We start from the raw sequence: 15,799 nt of genomic DNA on the forward strand, positions 1-15,799 counted from the left end.
TAAAAAGCTCTTTATTATATCCCTGTTTATTGATAAGCACCTATTGATCAATACAAGTACACAAGTATTAAAACAAAATCATTCAGAATTCCACTGATGTAGTTTTGCTGAACAAAAGTTTATTATCTGTGTTTTGATCATTTCGACGGAAGAATAGGTTATCTCATCCTCGAGGAGCTGTCTGAGAAGCTATTTTCTATTTTGTCTTGTTCGACCAGAAAAACACCACCTTTAGGATATATATATATATAGTGTTTGGACAAAAAACATTGCGCCATAAGTGAAATCTCAAATCCTATCACGATGCCACTGGAGATAGTTGATGGAAATACATGCAGTGCATTTAACAAGCGCATGTGAAAGAAAATATAGCGAAAGATGTAGGTAGAATTGTAATTCTCTGGGGTCTGTATTCTATGTTTGCTTGTGAGGAAATTCACTTGGAGCTTTTAGAGCAAGACCAAATGTCCCCAACAATGTGTTACATTTAGAAAAATAAATAATTCAAAATGCTGCTCCTGCTTTCAGTTGGATTCAAAGGGAACAGATGGTATCTCCCAGTTACAAAGCGCAAAGAAATGAAATGGCCAGTGTGCTCTGGCTGATTACTTTCTGCTAGTCTGTCCGAGGTATTATTTTCAGCACTTAATCTAGACAGCATGAAGATCCATTCAGCACTGTTATTATTATTATTATTGAGCAGTCAGCAGTAACCCAATGACTTACATGTTGTTGCATGTGGGGCTGGTACATTATACATAATCTGGATAAACTCCACTTAAAGCAGATTTGTGTCTTTTTATGAACAGCTTTGGCCTTGTGAAAAACATGCACAGAGTGATGCTGACAGCTAACGCCTTAGGGTCACAAAGCAGGACATTTCAAACAGTAAAACCAGTAGATGAATTGTAAGCAGAACATTAAATTGTGCCAAAAAGCTTTCAGTGGGTCACAAATAAACACATCTGTTGCAAACACAAAATGGCTGTTCTTGAGTTGAATGTAGGTTTTAGCGTTGTCCTCGTAAAGAGATAATATCCAGGCCCTGTATCTTTGTCCTGATGATGAACCCAACATCAAAAACCCAACTCTTGTAATAGCGTTACATCACTCCGAGCACTATTCTGCTTTGGAGATTTACGACTCGAATCAGATACTGTCAGATTTTTGGCCTGGTTTTGGCCAGAGCCAGCCCGTGAACAAGCATGGCACCAAGCAGTAGAACAGGGAATCAAACAGCAACAGGGTACCGTGAGAAGTACTGTATGTTAAGTAGTAGATGCGTAAAATCATTATAAATCCCCAACACTGTTCACATTAAACCTGTTAAAATACAACAAAAAAACACCCTTTACCTTGCATTGTAGTACATTGTAATGTCCGCCTTCTGCTTTCTGACATAACTATAACTTGTGTGTTGTTGTAGATGGGGAAAAACATCATCAAATCAGTAACACGATTAAACATGATTTCCTCAACTGCGTAATGAATGACATTTCTGTTTTTCTAGGTGAAATCATTGTGTAAAAATCAGTAAATGGTGACATTAAGAAGAAACACTGGAAAGAAAATATTGCATTAAATCTCTTCTTGGCGCACCTATAATTACTTTAGCATTTCTGAGTCTAATTTTTGATGCATGGCCTTTTTATCTATGACAATGTTTCGTCCAATGTTCCCACTTGAGAGTGCATGAGATCCGGCTGTCCTTGTCCTCGCTGTGCCAGGACATACAGTGAAATCTTTTCAAAACCATTTGAATAGCCCGAATGTCACGGTGACAAATCTGTCTGGAGTGGGTTTCTTCTTGTCTTCACACACAAGACAAATTAAGCCGAATCATTTGCAAACTTCCAGCTATGCAGACAACGCACTCAACACTGCGGATGTTGTTAGATTATCTCCCTCATTTGTAATTACTAATAAGCCCAAATGGCCACTTACTACGACTGGAGCTATCATGCGAGGAGGAATCAGTGCTGCTGCCGACAGATGAATTACCACAAAAATAGTCTTGTCAAAGGGGGGGGAAAGTAACAACAAGCTTCAGGTGGTGGCTAAAGTGACACACAACAAGCCTGTCTGATGACAAGTGTGCAATCAGCGCACACTCCTACACCACTTTGAGCGCAACACTGGCACATCTCCCTTTTGAGGTTAGAAAATATTTTCTCAGTAATGCTCAGTGCGTGACAAGAAGATTGTGGAGCGTTCTTTGAAAACACCTTCCATCAACATTTGAGCCGACAGGCATGGGCCGTGACACAGAAGCACACAGGCATTAATGGAGACGCGAGCCAAGGTATTAGGGAGATCTTAAACACGGTCCATTTGAGATGACTGTGGCAGCAGACATTGCAGCTCATAGTTGGGACTTGATTTGTGGGGAAATATTAATCTGGGGCATCACAGTGTGAAATGGCCTCACGAGTGATGTCCGAGGACCAAGGACGCAGCTGCTTGTGTCGGCGCAAGAGAAGACATCAACAATGACTGCGTACAAACGGTGTAACAGCTTACAGCATGTGAATATTTCACTTTGACACAGAAGTTATAAAACTTTTCATGTATGCTTTTAACTGCAGAGGTCTAATGGCAGAAGTAACTGTGTAGGTCAGTGTAGGGCGACAGTGACTCAGATGGAAGAGAGGGCCGTTCTATAACCGAGAGGTTGCTGATGAATGTGGTGTGTGAGGGATTTGGTGCTTGACAGAAGATTTGTAGCCTCGCTTACGTCCTTCTTGTCAATATAGGCTTGTAATGTGTAATACGCGTAAGCCATTATTACTATTACTGGTATAGGTGATCACGGGGCCACGTCTTCCCAAATTGATGCACAGTATTTTGCAATTATCTTGACAAATCATTATATAAACAACAGTTATCAATTTGATAGTGTATTTTTATATATACAATGAAATCAGTATCAGCAGTATTATTAGTAGAAAGAGAAGTCAAAGCAGATTCACAGCGGACTTTTCTATTTGACTGTTATAAATGTTAAAGCTCAGCTCCCATCTCATATATAATGTTCATTCACATTGCTTTATCCACTCAGCACTGAACAAAGCCCTTCGACAGATATTGATTATTCAAGGCTAACGCTGTGGCTATCTGTAATACAAAACAAGCTCTATTTAATAAACCAGGGTTATGCAACACGTGTCATCTTCGTTTTAGAGGCTGGGTCAACGGAGAATCAATACAAAACAACAGGAAACATTACAGGCCTCGTTTGAAAAAACAGTTTGCATAATCTATAGTGTGACTCTCAAAGCTTCAAGTGAATGAAAGTGTCCTTGTGTCACAGATTTGCACAGCGCCAGTAGTTCTTAAAGTTTTCACACCAAGCACCACCACCTGAGAATTTTTTTTGATCAGGTCTAAGCCACCAGGTCTAAACCAGGTCAATACAATAGAACAACACTATGACAGTTCAACACAAGGACTCACTATTTTATGACTCAAAGTTAGAAAGTAACTGATGAGGTGTACCTAGAGCTGTCACGATAATTACTATATCGACTTATCGTCCAATAAATAACAGATAAACGATACATTGTTGGGCTCAATATTTATCGCCTGTACCTTTTTTCTATGTAAAACTTGATTTTTAACTGAAGCAAATTGGGTTACATTATATGCCATGTTTATTACAGCTAGTGTGGTACTTTACAATATGATTGCACTTTTAGAACAAAGGTTTACTGTCATATTAGAGTTGACAGTATCTTGTATCTTCGGAATCAGTAATATCGTTTATCGCGATATTTTCCTCCCTAAATATATATCGAACTTCAAATTTGATATCGTGACAGGCCTAGGGGTACCATCTAACAGCTACAGTATTAAAGTCAAATGCCCTCCTTGCAAACGAATGATCAGGCAAAACATTATGACCACCTGCTGACATCCTGTACAAAAAATGGGCTAATGTTTGAAAATGAACATTTCTTTCACTTGCACAACTTCTTGTATTTTAATGCCTCAGTGGTTCTCAACCTGCCCATTAATGCTTTAGTAATGCATTTCAGTGAAGGTTTTTGTTTCTGGTTTAGGCACAATTTACACCAAGTTTAGCCCCAAGTTCGCCCTTGTGCTAGGCTGAGTGGTACACTTGATCGTGTCGATTAATACTCAATTGTCTTGCATAAGATTCGAGAGAATATATTCATCTTCTGTCACGCTCTTTCACCAAAAGAGATGACAAGCAGTCAAAATTAAAGCCCTTTTGATAGACAAGTCGTCACATTGGCCCTAATTGCGAACTCGCAATTCCCTTTCTTTCTGCATCACAGGACACGCAGCAGCGGTTCGCAGCTGAGGGGCCCATCTCCACTCGGAATATGACGCAGATTTAGGCTATATTTGTCATTTGCTTGGCTCGTCGTAGCTGTCACGTTGCATAACTGGATGCTTTCATTAATTAGTATTTACACATATTAGGCCTATGTCTTCTCCCGGGGGCTTAAGTGTTCGACTATGGTGACGATAAGGAGACACAACATAAACAGGGATTGGACAATTATTGCGTTTACATCCTCGGCTTTACCTATGGGGCGGACTGTTTAGTCGGAAATAAAAGGTTGCGGTGCAGGAGCAGAAGGCTGGCAGCTTGCCTTCACGGATGGCGCCTGTCTACTGAGATTTACTTATGTCGTCTTCGATTTGGCTTCATTTGCATGTCTGAAAAGGCCAAAAACATTCAGACGTTTCTTTTTTTTTTTTTTAAACCCACAACATTGCCAGAAATCCTCTGTGGGGGAGTGATAATGTGGCGCTGCTGTTTGCATTTTGGAAAGTTGGCGATGGTTGGACGACAGTGAAAACTTCATCAGCTGAACAGCCACCTGTCTCTTTGTGTTTATTTACAAGGATATTAATCACAAACTTGTTTAGCTTTGATTTGTTCGAAGTTGTATAGACACTCGCCAGGTTCAGTCCCAGAAAATGTCACCTCGCAATGTACAAAGCAGCACTAAATGCATAAAACAAACATCACGGATAGAAACACAGAGCAGAAATATCACGGATAAGAGAGCTCAGATGTGACCTTTTCTTATTTAAATAAAGCAGGCTACCATGCTGTGTACCCTAAGCTGCAGACAGAGTAATATATTTGGTCAGCAACATTTGTTTTGTTTTTGTTTGCATGGCTTAAACATACAATATGCATAAAACATAAATGTGCTGTACTTCGCAATCATTGGTGTATCACTTTGGGCAACGAGCAAAAGCCAAAATCAGTTAGATGAGGGAGTTTCGTCATCCTTTCACAGTGAATACCGACTTCACAGCTCATGCCAGTGGTGCAAGCTGGTGGACACCATGAGCCAAAACAAAAACACCTCAGCCACTGCCCAGAAAAAGACTAAGACCACACTTTATATTCTGGTCTAGGACGTGGGGAAAAGAGTAAAATCTATTCATATACAAAAGTGTTTTTTGTGTGTTTTTTTTTACCAACATTTGGATTTTTTTTTTTCCTATGAAGATGCTCCAAACATTGGTTTTGGAGTGCGTTGCAGAGGTGAGAGAAAATACCTGCTCACTTTGTAGGCAGACCGTGTGGGTGTTGTTGAAAGATGCCGTTAGCAGCTTCACTTCATATTGTGGAGCAAAGCGAATGGTGTAAGAATGGCCAAACCACCCAGGGTTTTGAAGTCAGATAAGGCTGTCTGAATCGAAATAAGCAGATTTTACAGTGGCGCATATCAGCAGAATAATGGCTTGGAGCAGATTAGGAAGACTGAGGGGAAAAAAACTTTGGGGCAACGCCAAAGACGTGTGGCTAAATTAGAAACAGTGACACCATTTCAGTCCTGCTTCGTTTTTGAAACCATCCTCAGGCTTGTTGCTGCCTCTGTAATAGACACCACCGGAACTGGCAGCCTGGATTCAGCATATATTATGTGCATGAGACACGTTCAAGGATCAAGAATAACTGAATGCCGTCTGACACATGTTATGAACCACTCTCGACATTACCATTACCATTGTTTTGAAATAAGACAATCACAGTGATGCACATCATTAAGGAAAAGTAAAAATGAATAAATACAATGTTGATAAAAAAGGATGGGTGGGGGCCTTGCTCTTAACATGGAGAAACATCAGAACAGCGATTTGGCTTTAATATTTCAACCATAAAAGGATTAGAATAGTCTTTTTGTAAAGGCTAAGAGGAAACCATAGGCCTTCCATGTGTGGGGTCAACCAGAACATCATTTCATATCACCATCCTCATCACTTTAACATAGTACATTGTACTTAATCCCGAATTTAAGATCCTATTAAAGCGGGAATGATCTCCTGGATCTCTGCATGTAATCAGCAGTGAGCTCTTAAAAGCAATTTAATAACATCCACTGTCTGAGGGGATGGAACCGCTCGGATTTTAACAGTTACGCTCCAGTCTCACAAAAATGAAAGTTATATTGTCGCACTTTTGCTACACTCCGTGACCTCTCCTGCTGACTAATGGCTGTCTCTTTTCCCCCCCGCGCTTTGAGTAATCCTCCTAGTTTGTCGGCATTACTGTTATATTTTGAAATCAGCGCAAGTGACATTTTGAATTCATTTAGTTGGAAGAAGCCCGCGAGAGCTCCGACAAACATAGCTTTTACGCACGTCTCAGGGGGATTAAAAAAGAAAAGAAAAAAGAAATCATAAGTCATATGCCGTGCAAGAGGAGGCTTTCACGGCACAGGGAATGAGAAGGAACAGTGCGTAAGTGAGAAATAAACAGCGAAGACGCACCTTGCTCTGCGCGTAAAAAAAAAGGATAACCGCGTTACTTTACCTGATATGATGACGATGAGAGAGGCAGGCACAAGAAGCACAGTTCCTAAGCGCATCTCCACGCTGATGTCGAACCCACTAGTCCGCTCAGAGTCCTGTCATCTAAACCGGCAAAACACAGGCCATCTAGTCACCAAAAAAGGAAAAAAGGGGAAAAAAAGAAAAAAGAAAAAGGCAAGATACGACAGGAGTTGAACAGTTAGTAGCCTACACAGTGATTTCCGGAGCCTCAGCTGGGTTAAATCAAGCAACTAAAATCTCCCTGGAAAACTTTGTCAAATCCACAAAGCCATGCCAGCCGCGCAGTAGTGAGCAGCAGCAGCAGCAGCAGCAGCAGCAGCCTTTCGTAGCACCTCCCGGAGCACAGAGAAGAACTACTCAACTCAGCATCACTTGGATCTTCCCATAGTCTCACGTGCGCACACTCTTATTAGGGAGATGTATCGCGGCACCGACCAAAAAAAAAAGGAAAAAAAAGAAAGAAAAAGGAGGTGGTTTGGCACTATTTATAGTCTGGTCATAAATAAAAGAATTCCCTTCTCTCGGCTCGCGCTGCTCGTGCTCTCATTCGGCCAGGTTGCGGCGTCGGTTTGTGCGAGTCCGAGGCGCTACACATGCCGAGCTGTCCCCCCCTCCCTCCCTCCCTCCGCACCCTCAGCCTCCCGGAGTCAGTCATCTTTTAAAGAGACAGGGAGCGACCCTCGCATAGGACAGTCACTGAACTATTCCCACCACGCATGTAATAGTCTGTAAGGTACTATATCACAGGCTTCCCTCATGCTCCACATGGAGAGTCTCCTGAAGCGGAACACTGTCTATCCGCTTATTTGTCATTTGTAAACACATGCCTTTACAAACACTCTGAAAGAAAAGCACAAGTTTGTGTCTCCTAACAGCATGCCCTTCCATATTGCATCCATCCACTTTCTCAATCTTGTGGGTGTATTTATTTGTGTATGTATATATTTATGGACATATTTTCATTCAAGGATAAAACTCATGAAATGAATCATCTCGTGTTCAAGGGATTACATCCAAGTGAAAGAAAAACAGAAAGCAGCACAGGAGATAAACAAAATGTAATGAAACAGAACAAGAACGCACCCCTTCACACACAACCAACTTCGGGGTTCTCGGATTTCAGTCTTTATTCATAGGAAATATTCAAATTTATACTAAAGTAAGGAAATATTGTTGATTACATGAGATGGTTTACATAACAGATCAGACACATTTAGACTTTTATACCCTTTTTAGCTCATAATTTTGATCTTGAGCTCAGCCTGGAGGTGCTTAGTAGACGTTATAAGGGGTGGAACTTGCTGTGAAATGTTTGAAATACACTGGTGCCAATAACAGACACAGGCTGAAACTGTGGATTTCTGAAGTTGTAAGAAATTACCCCTTTAATTCATTTGGATCGAGCGTTACCAACTCTACTAGACTCCTGGTTTCAAGTAGATCGTGTGAGCACTCTGATGCTGTGATACAACCACAAATACAGCAAATGTTATTGAAGTCAAGTGTGTGTGACTAAAGAAAGAAAGAAAACTGAAATTATTCAGAGTGGAAAAAAAGAGAGTGATTCATCCTTGATCTCTGATGATGTATTCGCGTCATGAATAGAGCTGAACTTCTAAATAAGCTCTGTGCAAGGAACAGTGTCAACACCTTTTGTGTCGTGTCACATCAACAACCCTCACTTCCTTAACTGCAGTTTTAGTTTTTTACATAACGAGATCAGATACATCAGTGGCTGGTTAAGTTTGTGACTCCAGCACAGTGAAGTACCGTGTGTAAAGTCACCGTGCTCTCTCTGCAGTCTCTGAATACAACAACACAGACAGAAAGGGCTGAGCGTCACTGTTTATTAATTAGGGGATTGGAGAGAACTGCAGATATTACTGACACTTCAAACATAAGCATTGTCACCATCCCGGCCCGCCTGTCATTGACACTGGGGGTGGGTGGAACAAACGGCCAAATGTGTCTGACGTCAGGACCATCCCACAAAAGATATCACCTTAATATATTCTTATGCATTAAACCCGGCCATGGGGAGCCCTTTAAACACCAACCTCCAAATTCAATTCATTTTGAGGTCAGACTTCACGTCTGTATTGGTAATACAACTCTGTCTAATTATGGAAAATGAATGAATAAATAATTCACTATATGCAAATCAGGCAAATCAGATCTAAATCATGCCACAAGTAGTGTTTAACTAGAAAGACCGAATACTATGGGGAATAAACCTGGGAGGGAAAACATTACTATGCCATGACAAATTTATAAATCAACTCTATTTTAGCCTGTCTGTCATTTGTACATTTACAACAACGCCAGGTACCCAAAGTGCTTCATATACGAGGATAAGCAAAAAGGGAGTTGCTCCATAGATTTATTCCCTTGCTGATAGGATGATACTGACAACCAATAGTTTACAGAGAGTCAACATCAAAACAGATTATCCTGGTGGCAGCAGTCGTCCTGCCTCCCTCTCAGCTGCCCTGCTGTTGAGCCGGCACTCTTTGGATTGTATGTTGATTTATAAAGCATCTGTTGTTTGACATAGACTCCCCTTCTGGCGTTGTTGGGAGCTCCCACAAGCTGACCCAGGCTTCTCTTGGGAGAGTTGTGGACACACTCTTCTCCCTGAGGGGGGGCTCAATCTCAATTTCACTCACCCCCCTCCTCCGGCACATGCTCCCAGACCTGCCTGTCCCCCACGATGCGGCTGCTGCTGCTGCTTTCTCCTGGTCATTGTCTCTGTGTCAGCCTACAAAGGTCCAACATGACGGAGGGTAGACTTTTCGACTGCCGAACGGTCACTCCCTTTTGTTCCCAACCAATGGGGCTGGAAATTGGGGAACTGAAAGAAGTGTCCAGATGTCTGTAGTGTCGGGCCGCACAAAGACTGGGCTATAATGGTCTCAATCTCGGCAGTAGTGGATATTTGTTACAGGGCCACAAAGGCTAAGCGGACAAAAATAGAGGTTTTCAAGGCAGTGTGTTCTTGACTACACTTTTCAAGAGCTAACTCTATTTGCAAATCTTACTGGAAGATGGAAGGTGTTTCAAGGGGTGAAATGTGAAATCTAAAGATGATTTGCTTTGAATGTTGGTTTGACCGGCGATTGTTTGTTGTAGCAACCAACCAAAATGAAAACGTGATTTGATAGAAGGAAAAAGCCTGCAGAAATCCAAGTTGTATCAAAAACTGAAGCCTCTATGGAAGTCTCAAGCCCAAACAAAATAAAGGGAACTAGTAACGGTTAGTGTAATGCCAAATAAAGGAGTGGATGAGAAGTTTGGGGTTTTGTGGCAATGAAACAACTACTTTAGCCCAAGTCGCTCTTTGTTGTTTTGCTTTTATTCTATTGTAATTTCATTTATTTGCTTGCTGCATTATTGGACAGGACAGTTTAGCGTGAAAGGTGGGTTGAGTGAGGGAGAAACACTCAGCAAACTGTCAGAGCTGGGACACAAACACAAGGTGCCTGCATACTGTATGTGCTGAAGCCTGCAGCCTTAACCTTTAGGCCATCATGCAACACTACACAAGCCATTCTTTTGTTTTTTAGCACACTGCTCGCCGAAGCAACAGGGCACCACCACTATCTGTAACGCAATTTCGGGTAAAACAGCATGTAACACAGTCTCGCATCTGCCTGAGTACACCATAATGTTGCCAGGCAGTTTCCAAGTGTGTTTTTTGTTGTGCCTCGTTTACAAATGTATTCACTCATTACCGTATCATTAAGGAACTCGTTTTCACTTTTTGAACACACGCTGCACCTGAATTATTCATGGTTTCTCATGTTCTCTTTCTATCTGATTTTGGTGGCTTTAAGGCTTTGAGTTTATGGGTTTGTTTGGAGGCTGCTGTAGGTGGTTGCGTGCCGTGTATGGGGTAGGTACAGATGGCGGTGGGATGTGGCAGTCTGTCTGGCTGCAGTGAAGAATGTTTCAGCTGTCGACCTCCCTCTTCCCCCACTCTGACCTCATCTGCCTCATTATGTCAAATTTCAATAAGAATAAAAACGTATAGGCATGAGATTTATGTCAATGAATAGTTTTACTCTGATTATCTACTGTAAAGGGACTGTGTTTTACATACTTAATATATCTTATTCAACTGAAATGACTGAATGAAAAAAGTCAGCTACACTAATTCTACTTCTAAAAATACTATACGTAATTTAAAGCATTTGTCCCTACACTTTTCACCCCTTCGTAAACTTTGACTTACCCCCAGGCATAGATCAAGATAATCACTAAGACTAAACGGAAAAGTGTCTAAAGATCAAAACTGGACCATGTCTAAACCATGGATGCAGATGATCCTGAGTGCAATCTGAAAAAGTCCAGGCACCACCGATTGTGCATGTACCACAGCTTGAGAACCACTTGAATTCTGGGCGTCCTCTGCTAATTAATTGCCATTTGACAAGGGTCAGAGAGGTTGACCGCGCATGATACCTCCTCAGCACTAGTCATTAGTCACACGAGGGGACTTTTGTTTCCCTTTGAAGACATTCATGTTGCCAAGAGTGACCCTCAGGTCTTATTTATAGCACAAGTGGTTGCACTAGCACATGATCAACTACAACTTACTGACTTCCCCTCCCCGCAAATGATCCACCTGATATTGCTGTGTAATAGGCACTTACTGTACAATCTGGGCACTCTTTATCCATTTCTTAAATGGCCCCGTGGCTTTGGGAGTTGTTTATGTGGAGTCCGAGGACCCCTTGAGGAGTTCTTGCTGCTGCAGCTGTAAAAGAAAGAACTATAGCTCGTGTCTAGAGATATTGAGATTCCAAGTGGAGCAATTAGGATCTGTCATTTGGAGAGCAGGACATTTCATTTGGCACAGGTTCATTTTGCAATGACTTGATGCAAGTGGAGATGAATTGTATTGGGCAGCTATACCCACGGCTTATCAGAACTATTTTTGCACCACCATCTTCAGTTCTGCCAATTTACTCACCACTAAATCATTTGGGCTGTAAATTGCACATTGCATTAATTGTGATTATAGCAAGTTAAAAATGAAAAGGTAAGAGATTTTGGCAGAACACAGAATATTGCATTCCTGTTACTCATTTCAAAATGAGTAACTGATACTGAAACAATAAAAAGCTAAATTTAGACAGAGCTGCAGTGAATGGCACAGAGGAAATTAAATCCATCACACTGTAGCCCCTGCTGATAGCAGCGTGTAGCCAAGTGAAGCTCAGGGGGGTCCTCTACTGGTTCGCAATTACCACTGCACCACTTTGCATAAGGGGCCTCACATTGCATTTGCATACACTGCTGGTTGGCTGTATTCTTGTGTATCAGTATTTTCTTCACCGAAACTATAAACATGACAAAAATTGTCAAACTAACGACAGCTGGGTAACATTTTTTAGAAATAATATAATTGTGTTTACTATGTTTTGGCAAAACATTAGTCCAATGTGTCATATGCTATATGTTAAGGTTGAGATCAGACAACAACATTAATGACAGTGACTAATAATAACTGAATCAGTATAATCTGCATTTTTATACAGTGTGGTGGAATATCATATGTGTCAAAAACAGGATCGTCACCGTAGGACGGTTGTCATTGGGTTTGACTCCGGCTCCTAGACCTTTCAGTGGGGCGTTTGCATTTTCTCCCTGAGCAGGCTTCGTCACAGTCTCTGGCTGCTACATACAGTAGGCCTACATGAGTCTTGTCAGTCAATGCTATTTCACGTACCAAGATGGATGAACTGCCTTGCCCAAGGGAACAACAACATTGTGATGCCTGTAGATTGATCGCATGCTAAGTCACTGTCACATATGGTTGTGTGAGTGGTAAAGTACAGCAAATTATTAAGTATCTGGCAATACTTTATTTAACACCATAACCTTAAACATCTTTCTACAATACAACACAATAAGTGCGTGAATCCTGGAAATGAAAGTGCCAAAAACAGCAGTTCAGCTGTGTGTTGTGTTGTTATAGCCATGCTGAGCTGTAAAACAGGGACTGTGTAGAATATCGCATGGTGTGCGTAAGACAAATGCAACACTAGTGTGAAGCAAATTGGCAATTAAGATCAAATCACTAGCGTTTGCCTGCTTCGAAGAGAAATACAATAACAAAGGCTCAGAAACACTGAGTCGCCTTGCTGAGTCACATTACACACTTAGTCAAAGGGAATTTGTAATGATGATCCCAAAGAGAAACATACACAAGCTGTGGTGTTGTGCCACAAAAGCTCAACAGTAAACCTCTTCCTATGGAGAAAATGTTGAACGCGGACAAGGTCATTCTCAAATTCCTTAAGCTGCACCAAATCTAATCTCCCTGATAATGTCGGCAAGGATTGAGAAATGACAGAAGGCCCATTACAGTGAGGGCTCATATCACCAAACAACTCGCACACACACTCATAGACACACATTACTCACTGGTAGACTGTCACAGCAGCATGGAGCTTGTCCCTTCTGCACAATATGAGCATGTCAGGGCGACTCCTACATTTTTAATGGAAATGTAGGAAGGAAGTGGCGGTCAATGTCCAGAGAAAACGAATAGCTCTGATTTCACAGGCAGAATACATCTCCAGACTCCTGCTAAACACTGCTGTGCCCCATACGGCAACAGGAAGGCACAGGGAGCCAAGAGCATAGCAATGTCTTAACTCATTCAAAATTCTACATTTAGCAACAGTATATGAAATTGTGAAAACAGGCAAATTACTGTATGTTCTTGAATACATATTTGTGTACTTAAATGCATTTGTTCTTTAGAAATTGATTCATGTAATGCAAAGTCGTGGACTCAGTTAAATGATTGAACAAGGCTACACAACAAAAGACTGCCATCAATCTACCACCTGATGGGACTTTACATCTTTGGCCCGGCTTTGAAGAAGAAAATTGTACCAGTTCAATCAAATACATTAAAAGTCTACGAGTAGACTTTGAAGTAGAATGTAGCATTAGCTTATGTAACATACTTGTCCCTATTCAATGAAGCTTGAATGAAAATTAATACAAGCGCGTTTGACATTGGATTAGAATGAAGCAAAAGTGAAAGATGTTTTGAAACTCTTTCCTTGAAAGTTACTCCGTGTTGCTTTGTGCAAATGGTTCCTCTTTGTTTACAATTACCTTGTCAGTATTTCTTTGTGCCTCTCTCTAAGTAACTGGACGTCACAGCTTAAGTGTCACTTGAATCTGGTGAAGGACAAGCAGTACATTTTCTATTATTTGGATTGTGTTGAAGAAGTCAGCAGTGGAGAGTGGAGACTGTGTGGGTGTATTCTAATGTTTTTCACACAGATATCATTGAGGAATTTAGTGTATACTCAAAAAAAGTTATAGCAGCATGATTTGAAACCACATTTAACACTGTATTTTCAGCTGTCATAATTTTGAACAGCGTAGATATCTCCACGGCTTAATCATTTAGCCGTGTGCAGATGCCTGAAACAGTGCAGCTATATTATAATATATTATAATCATTCCCCCATTAACCATTTTTAATATTAGAATTATTTTAAAGATTTTCAGAGATTTTAGCATTCTCATTTTAGAAAAATAAAAGTCTTGATTTAATTCAGTCTTGTAATTGACTCTATGAAGGACCACTGTGAGCAAAACAATGTGAAAACTTTCACCTAAACAAACAATTACCTGACCTTAACTATTAAATGTTTTATTATTGCAATGGGTCACCATTTCTCTACAGATTTATATGACTAATTGTGACTTCAAAAAAGGAGAGATTTTACACTACCCTTTTGCACTGAAAAATACAGTCAATTTTTACACCTCAAAAGGTATTATCTTAATATGACGGCATGAAAAAAAAAAAAAATCTCCCTCTCTGCCCTTTCTTTAGCAAAAGTTTGACATCTCTCATGTAGATGTTTTTCTCTGTTCCCTTTAAATTAACTCCTGATTTGCAGGGAAAAAAAAAAAAATCTGATTTGGTAAATCTGATCCAATTCGGGGCATCAGCAAAACCCATACAATCATTAATGTCGTTAAAGAACAATGTTTTGCAGAGTAAAATATACTTATGGTGAAATAAATGTTAACTGTGTGTAGAAATCCTTGCACACCTTAAAGGTAGAGGACAGTGGTGACATTACTCACTCCCCTCTCAGTCCACTGGATGTTTGTACTGACATTGGTGTCCTCTGGCTGTTTTCTTACCCACAAAGCCATGCAGGTCACACACTCGGCTCCTCTCCCCACAGGTACCAGCCCGAGTGTGAATGATCGTCTGTCAATTTGCGTTACCCCTGCGAGGGACTGCTGACCTGTCCACTGCCCACCCAGGTCACAGCCTCTCAAATCCCCCATATCCACTCTGAGGGCAATAAGACAACAGGCAAGCTCAGTGAAGGAGAGGGGAGAGTTTTATCCGTCTTTCAACCACTAGAGGGCAGACATCATGCTTAAAATATCTGCTGCTAGGGATCGTTTGGAGTCCTTTTGTGTCCTTGATTCCTGCAGTGAAGATTTGGTCTGCTCATAGTGTAACAGAGATGAATATTATATGCTCACAAGGGAGAAAAAAAATCGGTCCATTTGATAACTTTGTCTATAGATGCAATATTTCAGCTTTGAAATTACACAATGTATTAAATTCTTAAAAGACACATTAAAATCCCCCCCCCCCCCCCCCCCCCCCACACACACACACAATTAAAAGTCACTTTTAATTGTAATTAATGAGCATAACGTCCCTCAATGCACTCTTGAGCCACCCCAGGACTAGTTTGAAAAATGATTCACTGACAAATTAATAAAACAAATGCACTGTTCTCTTACATACAATCTATGTAAATAAGCATGCAAAGTTACACTGCGTAAAATGTTACCAAATAAATCAAATTGAAATACAAGCTTTAAAGCAGTACTAAGTAACTTGTTTACCTTAATAAATCCTTTCTGTAGTCCCTCTGGGGGTAATACGTATTATGGGATGATTGGGGGTCTTTCA

At 40.8% G+C, this 15,799-nt stretch overlaps 1 protein-coding gene across 1 annotated transcript in view; it reads right to left on the minus strand.

Moving 5' to 3' along the window:
• LOC306962066 (roundabout homolog 2) overlaps window positions 1–7,407 on the minus strand; it is a 55,636-nt gene extending 48,229 nt beyond the window's left edge. Inside the window, exon 1 of the mRNA XM_079555104.1 lies at window positions 6,803–7,407. Within this exon, the coding sequence (XP_079411230.1) occupies window positions 6,803–6,857 (55 nt within the window). The 5' untranslated portion in view covers window positions 6,858–7,407. The remainder of the gene's footprint in view (window positions 1–6,802) is intronic.
• Between the last annotated feature and the right edge of the window lie 8,392 nt (window positions 7,408–15,799).

This window comes from Gobius niger (assembly GCF_951799975.1).
Source record: "Gobius niger genome assembly, chromosome: 1".
In the NCBI taxonomy this organism is placed as follows: domain Eukaryota; kingdom Metazoa; phylum Chordata; class Actinopteri; order Gobiiformes; family Gobiidae; genus Gobius; species Gobius niger.